Consider the following 12,268-nt stretch of genomic DNA (forward strand, 5'->3'; position numbering starts at 1 on the left):
GAAAGACACACCTGGCCTGAAACATCACCAGGCAGCCCACAAGCAGCCCCTAGCATCCTGGCTCTGGGGGCTTTGGTGTGCCAGGAAACAGGCAACACTCCAAATACCTCCCCAGGTGCTTTTCTCAGCTGTAGCAGCACTCACTTCAACACATGATCAACATCCAGCAAGAGCTCCCAAACCAAAGGAGCCAGGACTGAAAGACACACCTGGGCTGAAACCCCCCCAGGGACCCCACCAGCAGCCCCTCTGACCCTGGGGCCCAGGGTTTTCCTTAGACAGGGAGACCCCTGAGTCCCTCTGACCCTGGGGCCCAGGGCTTTCCTGTTCCAGGGAGACCCCTCCCAATCCTGCTCCCCGAGGGATTCTTCCCTTGACTAGGGCTGCCTTCACTTGAAAACATCCTAAACACCCAGCCATGGCTCCCAAAGCAAAGCAGCCAGGACTGAAAGACACACCTGGCCTGAAGCCTCCCCAGGGACCCCACCACCAGCCCCTCTGACCCTGGGGCCCAGGGCTTTCCTCAGCCAGGGAAACCCCTGAGCCCCTCTGACCCTGGGACTCAGGGCTTTCCTTAGCCAGGGAGACCCCTCCCAATCCTGCTCCCCGAGGGATTCTTCCCCTGGCTGGGGCTGCCTTTGCTTGAAAACATCCTAAACACCCAGCTGTGGCTCCCAAACCAAAGGAGCCAGGACTGAAAGACAAACCTGGGCTGAAACCTCCCCAGGGACCCCACCAGCAGCCCCTCTGACCCCGGGGCTCAGGGCTTTCCTCAGGCAGGGAATGGCCCTATCAGCACCCTCTGGCGTTTCCCTGGCCCCATGCTCCTCGCTGCTGTTCGTCACCCACGCTTTACACACCGTTTACACACCGCAGGGCCCGCAGCACGTCACGCACCGCCCCACACGTACCGCACCGGTGCGGGGCAGGGCGCTCCCGCCTCCCGCCTCCCGCCTCCCGCCTCCCGCCTCCCGCCTCCCGCCTCCCGCCTCCCGCCTCCCGCCTCCCGCCTCCCGCCTCCCGCCTCCCGCCTCCCGCCTCCCGCCTCCCGCCTCCCGCCTCCCGCCGCCACCTGCCCTGAGCGCAGTGCGGGCGCCCACAGAGAACAGCGGCAGCTCTGGCCCCGCCCCCTTATTAACATAACACCACTCAAAGCCACGCCCCCTCCAATAAGCCACGCCCCCTCCAACCCGCGCCATAGTCGCTTCTGGCCACGCCCCCTGGGGGAATCCCTTCCCGATCCTCCCTTCTCACGTCCTCGAGCTACGTGTCTTTGCGCGCGCGTCACGTCCGCTTGGCGGGACCCGGAAGTGCCGCGGCGGCCCGTTGCTATGCGGCGGGCGGGGAGGTGAGCGCGGGGTGCGGGCCCGCCGGCTGAGGGTGCGGGGTTGGGAGGGGATGGGGAGTGCGGACACGCGTTGGGGCAGCGCCTCTGGGCTGCCGGCAGCCCCCCCATCCCCCCCGTCCCCGGCCCTCCGTGTTCCGCCGCGTTCCGGGGGAGCGGGGCTGGGGGTGAGAGCGGGCCGGGCCCTGCGGCCTGCGCGGCGCTGGGGCTGTGAGGAAGGGGCTGTGGGGCCTTCTCGGCCTGCTGCTCTCAGCCCGGGGCCTCGCCCCTACCCGCCTTCTCCCGGTGCGGGTTTGCGGGCGGCTGGGGGCTTGGTGGCGCCTGGGGTGATCCCGCAAGGCCGGGGTGTGTGGGGCGGGGCTGGGGAAGCAGCGGGGCGGCCGGAGGGGGTTGCCCAGCTCGGTGTCTGGTCAGGGCTTTGGGTGTCTCAGAGAGCGGAGGCTGCGGGGCCTCCCCCAGCACCCTGTTCCCTCAGCCCCCGGCTCGTTCTTGGCGAGAGGAGGCACAAACCAGAACGTGGGAGGTTCTTGCTGCCCCTTGTCCCGGCACCGGGTGGTGCTGAGAGAAGAGCCTGTGTCGTTCTTTGCATTCTCTGTTCAGACACGTACATGCAGTGATGAGAGCTCTCTCCTCTCCGTGTAAAGCAAGCCCAGCTTTCCCACCCTTATCATTCCCAGCACCTTCATCATCTTTGTGGCCCTCCCCTGGCCTGGCTCTATGTATTTCTTGCCCTGGAGAGCCCCAGACTGGACCCAGCCCCTAGACATGGCCTCAACAGCAAGGGGAAGGCTCACCTCCCTCGAGCTGCTCACCACGTTCCTTATGATGCTGTCTGGAAGTTCATTTCTGTTTTCTTTTGGATGCAGGACCAGAGGAGCGATGTTTTGTGGAACGGCTGCTGTGCCTTGTCTGTCTGAGGTGACCGGCTGATGTTTGAACACCAGCTGGTCTCTCTGTCTTCTGGCCATATCCCGAAATGGGGAGGTAAGGATCCCAGAGAACTGTCCCATTAAATTGTGGCAAGGCACATAGAATCCCAGCCTGGGCTGGGTTGGAAGGGACCCCAAGGGTCACAGAGCTCCAACCCCCCTGCCACAGGCAGGGACACCAACCTCCAGGCCTGGAGCTAAACAAGGTTGCTCTTTTAAGTGAGGGATGGGGAACCTAAGCATGGATTCCAAGATGGGAATACTATCTTTCCTCCACCCAAGCCAGAGCATAAGCAAAGTTAGAACAAAATAAAAAGCCTTTACAAATAATCTGTTTGTCCTTAGGCTGCTCAAGAATTGCATTCTATTTCTTTTTTGCTATTAAAGTCCATTTTAAAAGCAGCTTACCCTCTCTGAACTTTAGGATCAGCATCTCCTGTTTGCTTCCGGCGTCCTGGCACTTCAGCATCTCTCCGGTGGGATGTCCGCGGATTCTCAACACCACCTTGCGGCAGATCGTGGTGATGGGAATCCTCGCTGCTGCTGTCTCCTTGCTGTACTACTCCCTGGTGGTGATCCGCAATAAGTATGGGCGTGCCTACAGGGACAAGAGGTTCCACAGGTGAGAGAGCTGCAAAGCCTGTGTGGGGAAAGGAAAGGATTGAAATGGGGATGGGCTGAAAGAACTGGGGCTGTTCAGCCTTGAGATGAGAAGGTTAAGAGGGGATGTGATCAATGTTTGTCAGTATCTGAAGGGTGGGACACAGGGGGACATGGGCAGCCTCTGCTCAGTGTCTGTGGGGACAGGAGAAGGGGAGGTGGCCTCAAGTTGGAGCACAGGGAGTTCCCCACCAATCTGGGGAAGAACTTCTTCTTGGTGAAGGTGAGGGAGCCCTGGGACAGGCTGCCCAGGGGGTGTGGAATCTCCTTCTCTGGAGAGATTCCAGCCCCATCTGGACACCAACCTGTGTGACCTGTCCTAGGGAGCTGGTTTGGCAGGGGGTTGGACTCGATGAGCTCTCAAGGTCCCTTCCAACCCCTGTGATTCTGTGAAATGTAGTTTTGGTCTGAAAGAGAAAATACCAACAGTTTGTGCCTGTAAAATACATGAATGGGGTGGAACAAGCATGAGTGAACCTTCCTGAAGCTGTCCTTGATTTTAATTTATCACTAAGTCAACTTTCTAATGTATCTATAGATGCAGAATCAGTGCATAACAGGTTATTTTGGAAATTCCTTTTGGTATTACTCCTGGGAACTTGATTCTTATGGGTGGCACTTCACTCTTTCCCTCCAGCCAGAGAACAATAGTGAGAACTCTGTGATTCCTCTGCTGGAAACTGTTGTCCTGTTTTGAATCTGATGCTGAGGAAAAACTTCCATCTGGAACTTAACTGCCACGTAGTAACTCCTGGTTTTCTTCTAGGTATCTTGCCCGAGTAACTGACACTGAAGCTACAGACACAAACAACCCAAATCTCAACTATGGCATCGTTGTGGACTGTGGCAGCAGTGGCTCTAGGATTTTTGTGTACTGCTGGCCCAGGCACAATGGTAACCCACATGATCTGCTGGACATCAAACAGATGAGGGACAAGAACAGGAAACCAGTGGTTATGAAGATTAAACCAGGTACTGGAGAGAGGTTAATTTGGGGTGTGATTTTTATAGATAAGTGCCTATCCCTGCTTTGCTTTGTCAACCCCCTTCTTCAAAGCACCTGGCTAAAGGATGCTGCTTGTGAGCTGTCAGTGTGGTGCTCTGTGGCAACTGGCCATGAGCAACAGGCAACTCCATATGAATTTTAGGTGAAGCCATTTATTGGGTGAAAACACACAGATTATATACCTTTGTTACTGCAAACTAAAGAACTGCTAATTGGTTACACACAGTGTTCACACCAAACTGATTGATTAGTGATTATAACGAGTTCTGATAAGCATATCTTACAGCTGAACATCGTTACTTACCTTTGATGTCTAAAAGCATCCACACCCCAGCTGGTTTTGACCATCTTATGGCTGGTTCTTAACATGTTCTGTTACTCCCAAGTACCTTCCCATAACTGCTTCTTGGTTTAGGGCAGCCTGTGCCCTAAGGCTGCTGTGTTTTGAGAATGTGATTATTAGGGTCCTCTCAGCATGAGGAACTTTTCCTCTCTCATGGGGACAGAAGAATATTGTCAAGGCCTAAGTCTTGGGAGAAGAGAACTAGGCTGCTAGCAAGCCTACTGTCTTCCCTGACAATGCTCCTCCAGATTTCTCTGCATTTGGCTGGCTGAGAGCTTTGCTCAGCTTTAAAGCTTGAAACATGACACTGACAGGCAGGAGGGAGAGGTTTCTGTGGGCACTGAGACAGTTGCTGGTTCAGTTGTCAATTAACTTGGTTCTGTGTATTTAGTGAGTCAATAGTTGCCTTTCTGTAAAGGTATTTGGACCAGTTATATAAACAGGTAATCTAACAAAACTGCAGGGTTTTGTTTATTCCTTAGAGGATGATTAAATGTTATCTTTGCTCTTCCTATTCCTGTAGTTGATTTCTTGGGTTTGCTGTTGGGTTGTTGGGTTTTCTTCTTCTCTGTGTGTTGGTTATTCAAGATTTTTCCAGGAAATGCCCAAAGCTTGAGCTGCTTCACTTTGCTATTTATCTGTTTCACTAGGGATTTCAGAGTTTGCCAGCTCTCCTGAAAAGGTCAGTGATTACATTTCCCCACTCCTGAGCTTTGCTGCTGAACACGTGCCACGTGCGAAACACAAAGAGACTCCCCTTTACATCCTGTGTACCGCAGGGATGAGGATTCTGCCTGAAAGGTTATTGGCTATCTTATTTTTAGAATATAGAATACAGATCTTGGTGTGTCAGGCTATTTTTAACTCTTCCAAATGTAATTCTGCAGCCAGCAGAAGGCGATCCTTGAAGATCTGCTCACTGATATTCCTGTGCATTTTGATTTCCTCTTCTCGGACTCGCACGCGGAGGTGATTTCAGGGAAGCAGGAAGGTAGGGGAATGTTGGGGAAACCATCTTTGGAATGTTTTTTTGTTTTCAAGGTGCCACGTGGATATTTTGTTGTTGTTGTTGTTGCTTTTTCAAACTGCAGTTTGGTTGAGGGACTTTATTCCTCAGTAGCAACAGATGGAGTGTGGAGATGATCATCTGCTGTGATCTTCTAACTTGCCTAAATGTTTTCTAATTAGCAGTGAAAATAACTTAGCTGTATTTAGCAGGAATCTCAGTTCATTTTCTCTGGCTTTGGGGAATGAAGGGTAAAAGGATAAGGCAAAACACTTTTGCAGGAAGAAACTTTGCAGGGAAATAGCTTTTCAGTGTTTAACTAGAGCTTAAAATCCCTTTAAAAGCTGGTGTGCTGACTTCTTCTGAATTAGGATTTTTTACTGTAACCTTGACCTGGGAGAGAAGGACTGGAACAACTTGTTGGGAATGTTTAACTTGGAAGTATTTTATATTAAAAAAAAATATGAGCAGTGCTATATCTTAACTCATGTGCAAAAAAAATCCCTCTTTGTTTTTAAGATGCTATTTCCAGATATTCCTGGAATGACCAGATATGTTTTCTTATGCGTGTAGGAGTGTATGCATGGATTGGCATCAACTTTGTCCTTGGGAGATTTGAACATACATATGATGGTAAGTGTCTTAACCATGAATTGGATTGTAGGAAGGACTTTGAGGGTGTTCCTGGGCTTTTGGTGCTGATAGTTTGCTTTCAGACAGAGATGTTAATGAACAGTGTGTGTGCAGCTGCTTAATTTGCCTTAAATTGCAAAACTTCAACGAGCTTTATCGCTACACAAAATAAGTTAACTAGGAGTAGTCTACTGCTGCTTTTGGCTTAATCCTAATTGTATTTCTCACAGCCTTCTTGTTGTTTTGTCCAGAGGATGAAGCCATGGTGGAGGTGCACGTCCCAGGCAGTGAAAACAAAGAGGCTATCTTCCGTAAGAGGACAGTGGGTATTCTTGACATGGGCGGCGTGTCGACTCAGATAGCGTACGAAGTCCCTAAAACTGTAAGCTTTGCCTCTTCACAGCAGGTTATTATCTGTGCAACTTCCTTCTTTTCCTTTTGATTTATTTTAATGCATATTTGTTGTTTTTCTTTTCTTTTTTTTTTCCCATTTTGAGTCCTCATTACATCACATTCCAAACCCCAGACAAGAGAAGATGGCAAACACGAGTCCTTCATCAGCTAAGCAACTCATTTGTATTTTGTTCATTCAGAAACTTTATTTCAATTAGTATGATTTGCTACTAACTTTTAGGTGGATGTGCATTCTTTGTGTGTGTGGTGTATGTGTATATATATATATGATTTTAAAAGCTGTGTTCTACTGGTGACTCTGCCCTGGAGTTTAGAAACCAAAAGTTATCTGGCTCTTTTATATGAGAGATGATTTCTTCCTTTGAAGTTGGGTTGGTAGAAACTGAATTAACAGGGGTAGCAGGATGGTTTGTTTCAATATCCCCTATGTCCTCAGCGTGCAGTTCAGTGATCACAAGAAGCATGTTTCTTTGTTCCAAGTCTTAAATGGAACAGAAATTGCTCTGAGTTGAATCCGCTGAGTTCTAAGCTAATCCCTGAATTTTGGAGGTTGGTTAACTTCATTGAGAAGTTCTCTAAGAATAGCCTTAATTTTGATTCTCAACACGCTGTTATAATGAGAGATGTATTTATTTAGAGACCTGAACAGGCTGGATTGATGGTCTGAGACCAATGGGATGAGATTTAATAATGCCAAGTGCAGAGTGCTGCACATGGGACATGACCCCATGAAGTGCTACAGGCTGGGGGCAGAGCGGCTGGAGAGCTGCTGGGGGAGAAGGACTTGGGGGTGTTGGGTGACTACAGGCTGAACATGAGCCAGCAGTATGGCCAGGAAGGCCAACAGCATCCTGGCTTGTGTCAGAAATAGTGTGGCCAGTAGGTCTGGGGAGGGGATTGTGCCCCTGGATTGGGCACTGGTGAGGCTGCACCTCGAGTGCTGGGTCCAGTTCTGGGCTCCTCACCATCAAAAGGACATTGAGGTCCCTGACCTTTGGGCTTCCCTGAGTGTCAGTAGTGATGATGTACTCCTCAGCACTCCATATGCTTTGCTGTTCCTATCAAGTAGAAGGCAACGTGGACCCATGAAAAGCAAAACAGATGAATAAGAAGTGAAGTTTAAAGATGTCAAGGGCATCCTGTTGTCCAAAGAACTCCTCTTCAGGTTCTAGTTCATGATGTTTACACATCACCTTGGTGCTTGTGTTCCTACAGGAGGAAGTAGCCAAAAACTTGCTTGCAGAATTCAACCTGGGCTGTGACACTCATCAAACTGAGCACGTGTATAGAGTCTACGTTGCAACGTTCCTTGGCTTTGGTGGAAATGCAGCACGGCAGCGATATGAAGACAGCCTATTTACAAGCACAGTGCTTAAAAACAGGTACCTGGATGAGGGTTCTGTGCATCACTAGGCTTGATAACTTGAATATACTTAGTGTCCTGACCTAAACATTTCTCCAGTGTACCGCATGCAGTGCTGAAGTTACTTTCAGTGACACTGCTTTGCTTTGATTTTGCTATCTCTGATGTGTGGTTGTTGCTCTTTCACACAGGCTGCTGGGCAAGCAGACTGGCATGACTTCAGATTCACCCTACCTGGATCCTTGCCTGCCCCTGGATGCACAGGATGAAATCCAGCAGAACGGGCAGATAATGTATTTGCGAGGGCTGGGAGATTTCAATCTGTGTCGGGAAATCATCCAGCCATTCATGAATAAAACCAATGAAACCCAGACATCCCTCAATGGTGTCTATCAGCCTGCTGTGCACTTTCAGAACAGCGAGTTCTATGGGTTCTCAGAGTTCTACTACTGCACTGAGGACGTGTTACGCATGGGAGGAGATTACAACGCTGCTAAGTTTACCAAGGCCGCCAAGGTAAAGCTTTCTCAAAATAAACTTCTCCTAATTCAAAACAGCTCCTCTCCAGAAGCATTTTGTTCTGAAACTCTTGTGAAAGGAAAACAATAAATCTGCCTTTAAAGATCCCAAAGCCTTTTACCCTGCAATGAACTGTCACAGTGTCTCATCTCCCCAGTGGGTTTTCTTTTAGAATACCTGTTTGAAGGTAAAATTGGTTGAGGGAATGGGGACTCGTGGTGGTCAGGTTCCAGCAGATCTCTTGAAAATGGGGAAATCCATGCTGTTTCCACCCCTTGCTTCTCTTTAGAAATGTCTTAGTTGTTAGAATTCCCTTTGTTCTTGCTTTGTATATTTTGTACCAGATTCTCGGTGTTGCTCCTGGCAGGGATCAGTCTGTTGGGGACAGATTAAAGTAGAAGAAGATAAAGTAGCAGAATATGACCTGCTTCATCGGTGCCCTAACAATAGGTTGTCTGTTGGTCATCTCCAAGTACATAACCAATGAATTGAAGTGCTACTAAATACTAATTAAACAACAAATATGGCAAAATTTGTGACCTGACTTACTAGCAGTGCAAGAGAAGCCACTATTGTTGAGTTTTCCATGGTGTTTACAGAGCATCTTATCTAGTGGATCTTTTTCTTCTTGAGGCAGAAGCAGTGTTGAAGTCCTTTCTTCTTTTCTTTCTATTTTTTTTTTTCCCCTGAAAGGATTATTGTGCCACTAAGTGGTCTGTCCTACGGGAGCGTTTTGACCGTGGTCTTTACGCGTCGCATGCTGATCTCCACAGATTGAAGTAAGTATGTTTGCACAGCCAGTTTCATTCATGCAGAGCTGCCAGGGAGAGGTTAAGGTCATGTCCAAATGATCCACTTAATGAAATCATTGAAGGTGTGAAAATAACCCTAAATATTGCATCAGCCATAAGAAAGAAAAGCTAATTATGTGTCTAATTGTGTTCTCCACTCTTCTGGACTCTGTGGCTGCTGGCCTGACTTTATGCCACTCTTTCTCTAGGTACCAGTGTTTTAAGTCTGCCTGGATGTATGAAGTGTTTCACAGCGGCTTCTCTTTTCCTGTGACTTACAGCAATTTGAAAACAGCTCTGCAGGTGTATGATAAAGAGGTGCAGTGGACCTTGGGAGCCATTCTCTACAGAACACGCTTTTTACCTTTAAGGTACTAGAAGCAGTTTCCTCAGATGCCTGGAAAAAGAGCCTTTGGGTGGAAGGTTTTGAGGGGTTTCTGAAGGGAAGAAGCGTGGTGATAGCAGAGCAGCTCACAGACAGGGGGAGACAAAATCTTGCTTCTAGTGCTTTACATACAAACCTCAGTAGGTGTTTTGGGTAGCTCAAGTAATGCTTTATAAACCCATTCTACTCAAACAGGCTCTGTTCCCTTTGGTAAGACAGTTTGGAGGCAGCGGTGTGGGTCTGGTTCATAACTGATGCCTGTTATCCCTTCTTGATTTTGTTTTTCAGAGACATCCAGCAGGAAAACTTCCGTGGAAATCACTCCCACTGGAGGAGCTTCTCCTTTGTTTACAATCACTACTTGTTTTTTGTCTGTTTTCTGATCGTGCTGCTCTCCATCCTGCTTTACCTGCTGAGGCTCAGGCGGATCCACCGGCGACTGCTGCGTAACAGCTCCTCGACTTCCCTATGGATGGAGGAAGGCCTCCCACCACAGAAGATTGCAGGACCCTTGTGAGAGATGCTGTGATGGAGAGCTTTTATTGGACTTTTGCTACACAAAAAAAAGCCATTTTTGCCTCAGGGTTCCTCCTTTTTTTGTCCCTTTAAACCACTGAAGAAGTAGATTGCCTGCGGTGTGTCATGCTTCGGAAGTGTGGGAGAATGGGGTCAACTTGGCTTAGTCTCATTAGACAATATCTGCCAAAAATTACTACTTTTTTTTTTTAAATATTGCACTTTTTGTGTGTAAAGGGGTGAGCAAAGGCTCATCATCAGTCCATGAGTAGCAGCAGCAGCGTAAGCTATGTGTGGTAAGAGAATGAGTGTGAATTCTCATCCTTTGGGTGAGGCTGTGAAGTACTGTTAGGTAGGATGAATGAGGACTGTGTTTTCTTTTCTTTTCTAGATTCCAGGATTGATATCACTTGACTCTTCGATTCTGAGTCTCCTCAGTCAAAGCAAAGGAAGTGCAGGGTTCTCAAAAGCAGTAAGACAGCAATCTTTTAGGAGAGCTTGCCTGATTTTTATATTCTGGAATAAATACTGTGAGGGAGAAGAAAAAAAATCTATTGCCCCCAATGCTGTGCTTCCACAAAACTGCTTCAATTGGGTTTGTTTATCTGTGACAGGTTCCCCTTTGGTCTTGGAAGCTATATTCTCCCAGGGGCAAAAGTCATTACTTCTTAATCCTTTATTTCTACTTCACAATCATTCAGAGATCTCCCTGTAACTCCAGTAAAGTGAACTGGAATATGCCTGGGCTTCTGTTTCTGCTAGAGTAGACATGCACAGTGTCTCTTTTGTTTTTAAGTACTCTGATTTGTTAATTTATATTTTATTTAAAACTGTTAATTTTACTTGAAATTAAATTTGTCCATGATTAAAAGTGGGATTTATATGAACTTCTGGTGTGTGGGTATTTTATTGCACAGTGATGCTTCCGTTCTCACTGTATCCAACTGGCAAAGCTTTCTTCTCTTCTAGTAGGTGTGAATATGCTGGGAAGCTGGATGCTGTTTTCAGTATTGGAGAACCAGACATGTTGATGCTGCTTTTGTCATACATAAGGTGCAGTTATTCATTTAAAAAAATCTAGATAATTTGATTTTATTCATATTTTTTGTCGTCTCCTTTTGATATGCTTCTGCCTTTCACCACAAAGGGACCTTAGGCAAGTATTGCTGTGTGACTTGGCAAAATCAAGGCATCTCTTAACAGAAGAGATAGTGTCTCAAATGCAGCAAGCATAAAAAACCCCAAACCCTAAAAAGGCCAATAGAAAACTTAAGAAAATCATAATGATATAAAAAGGGGGAGGAAGAGTGTTTCAGACCTAAAATGGAATTTTGTTTTAGATGCTGCAGTGTTTCTTTTTTAGGGATGTTCTTAAACACTTAAAAGAATGCCAAAAAGGAGAGAAAACTCTCTTGAAATGTTACAAGATTGGGGTTTTTTTGAATGTAAAACTTATTCTTTAGTAGAATCAGCAGCTCATTTTTACTAAATAATGGGACAGTCATGAACAAACCCCCCAGCTCTTCTGGCCTTCATTAAGGTGCTACAAACACTTTTGAAAGGAAAACCAGTTGTCTTACAGCTATGTAAGGACATTGCTTTCTTATCTTGTAGGATGGACAAACTCTGGCTGTGCCTTTAATTGCTTTAAGAGCTTAAAAGCCTGCAAGGCTTTGGGAGAAGGCACAGATTTACCAAAGTAATTGGCTAAGTGCTGAACTTTAAATGCCTGGGCTTCTAAACCTGCTGTGCTTTTTGGTGCTTGCCCTATCCTGTGGCAAGTGTTGCCAAATTTGGCTTTGCAGACCTGGCTGTAGTGTCCTATTGATGAGAACCATGAAGGGAATGTTTCTATTCCTTTTTATCTCTTCCTCTCCCCTCCCTCCTCCACAGGGGTTTGCAGGATGGGACAGGGGCTCGGGAAGAGGAGGATGAAGTTTGTGGCATCTCTCAAGGGATGAGAAAATTAAAGCCATGTTATTCTTACAGCCTTTTCTGCAGCTCCAGATGAAGGAGGAGGGGGGAAGGAAAGCTTTCCATCCCACCCCTGGACAAGCCTTCTCTAAGAAGACTATGCTAAGCAGCAAGACCAGGGGAAACAGCTCCTCTCAGAGCCTTAGCAATACCTGTTTTCGCTCAGTTCCTGTTCCAGGGCTCGGATTCCCAAGTCACAATGGGTAATGTTTATCTGTTTTGTGTCTGTTTCTTCATTAAGATGCTTTATATTCTTTTTTTCTGCCTCTTCTATTCATCTTACCCTTTCTCCTTGCCCACTGAGGACAGGTGAGGCAGGCAGAGAGGCAAGGGCACTGCTCTCTGACCTATCCCAGTGACCTGGAATGGACAGGTGAATGATAC

The 12,268-nt window shown here is 47.5% G+C and overlaps 1 protein-coding gene across 1 annotated transcript; it reads left to right on the forward strand.

Moving 5' to 3' along the window:
* Nucleotides 1-1,314: 1,314 nt before the first annotated feature.
* ENTPD4 (ectonucleoside triphosphate diphosphohydrolase 4) lies at nt 1,315-10,791 on the forward strand. Its single transcript, XM_084273833.1, has 14 exons — nt 1,315-1,348; nt 2,212-2,329; nt 2,699-2,896; nt 3,701-3,906; nt 4,934-5,084; nt 5,171-5,274; nt 5,863-5,922; nt 6,174-6,304; nt 7,552-7,718; nt 7,891-8,215; nt 8,912-8,997; nt 9,219-9,380; nt 9,683-10,206; nt 10,302-10,791. Exons 2-13 carry the CDS (start codon nt 2,322-2,324, stop codon nt 9,909-9,911), a joined length of 1,827 nt encoding a protein of 608 aa, XP_084129959.1. The 5' UTR covers nt 1,315-1,348; nt 2,212-2,321; the 3' UTR covers nt 9,912-10,206; nt 10,302-10,791.
* The last annotated feature ends 1,477 nt before the right edge of the window (nt 10,792-12,268 follow it).

Source organism: Gallinula chloropus (assembly GCF_964237585.1).
Source record: "Gallinula chloropus genome assembly, chromosome: 21".
NCBI lineage: Eukaryota > Metazoa > Chordata > Aves > Gruiformes > Rallidae > Gallinula > Gallinula chloropus.

Coding starts and splice junctions, on each gene's coding strand:
- ENTPD4 (XM_084273833.1), top strand. Junction 2,897..3,700: donor AGGGACAAGAGGTTCCACAG/GTGAGAGAGCTG, acceptor GTTTTCTTCTAG/GTATCTTGCCCGAGTAACTG. Junction 5,923..6,173: donor ATTTGAACATACATATGATG/GTAAGTGTCTTA, acceptor TGTTTTGTCCAG/AGGATGAAGCCATGGTGGAG.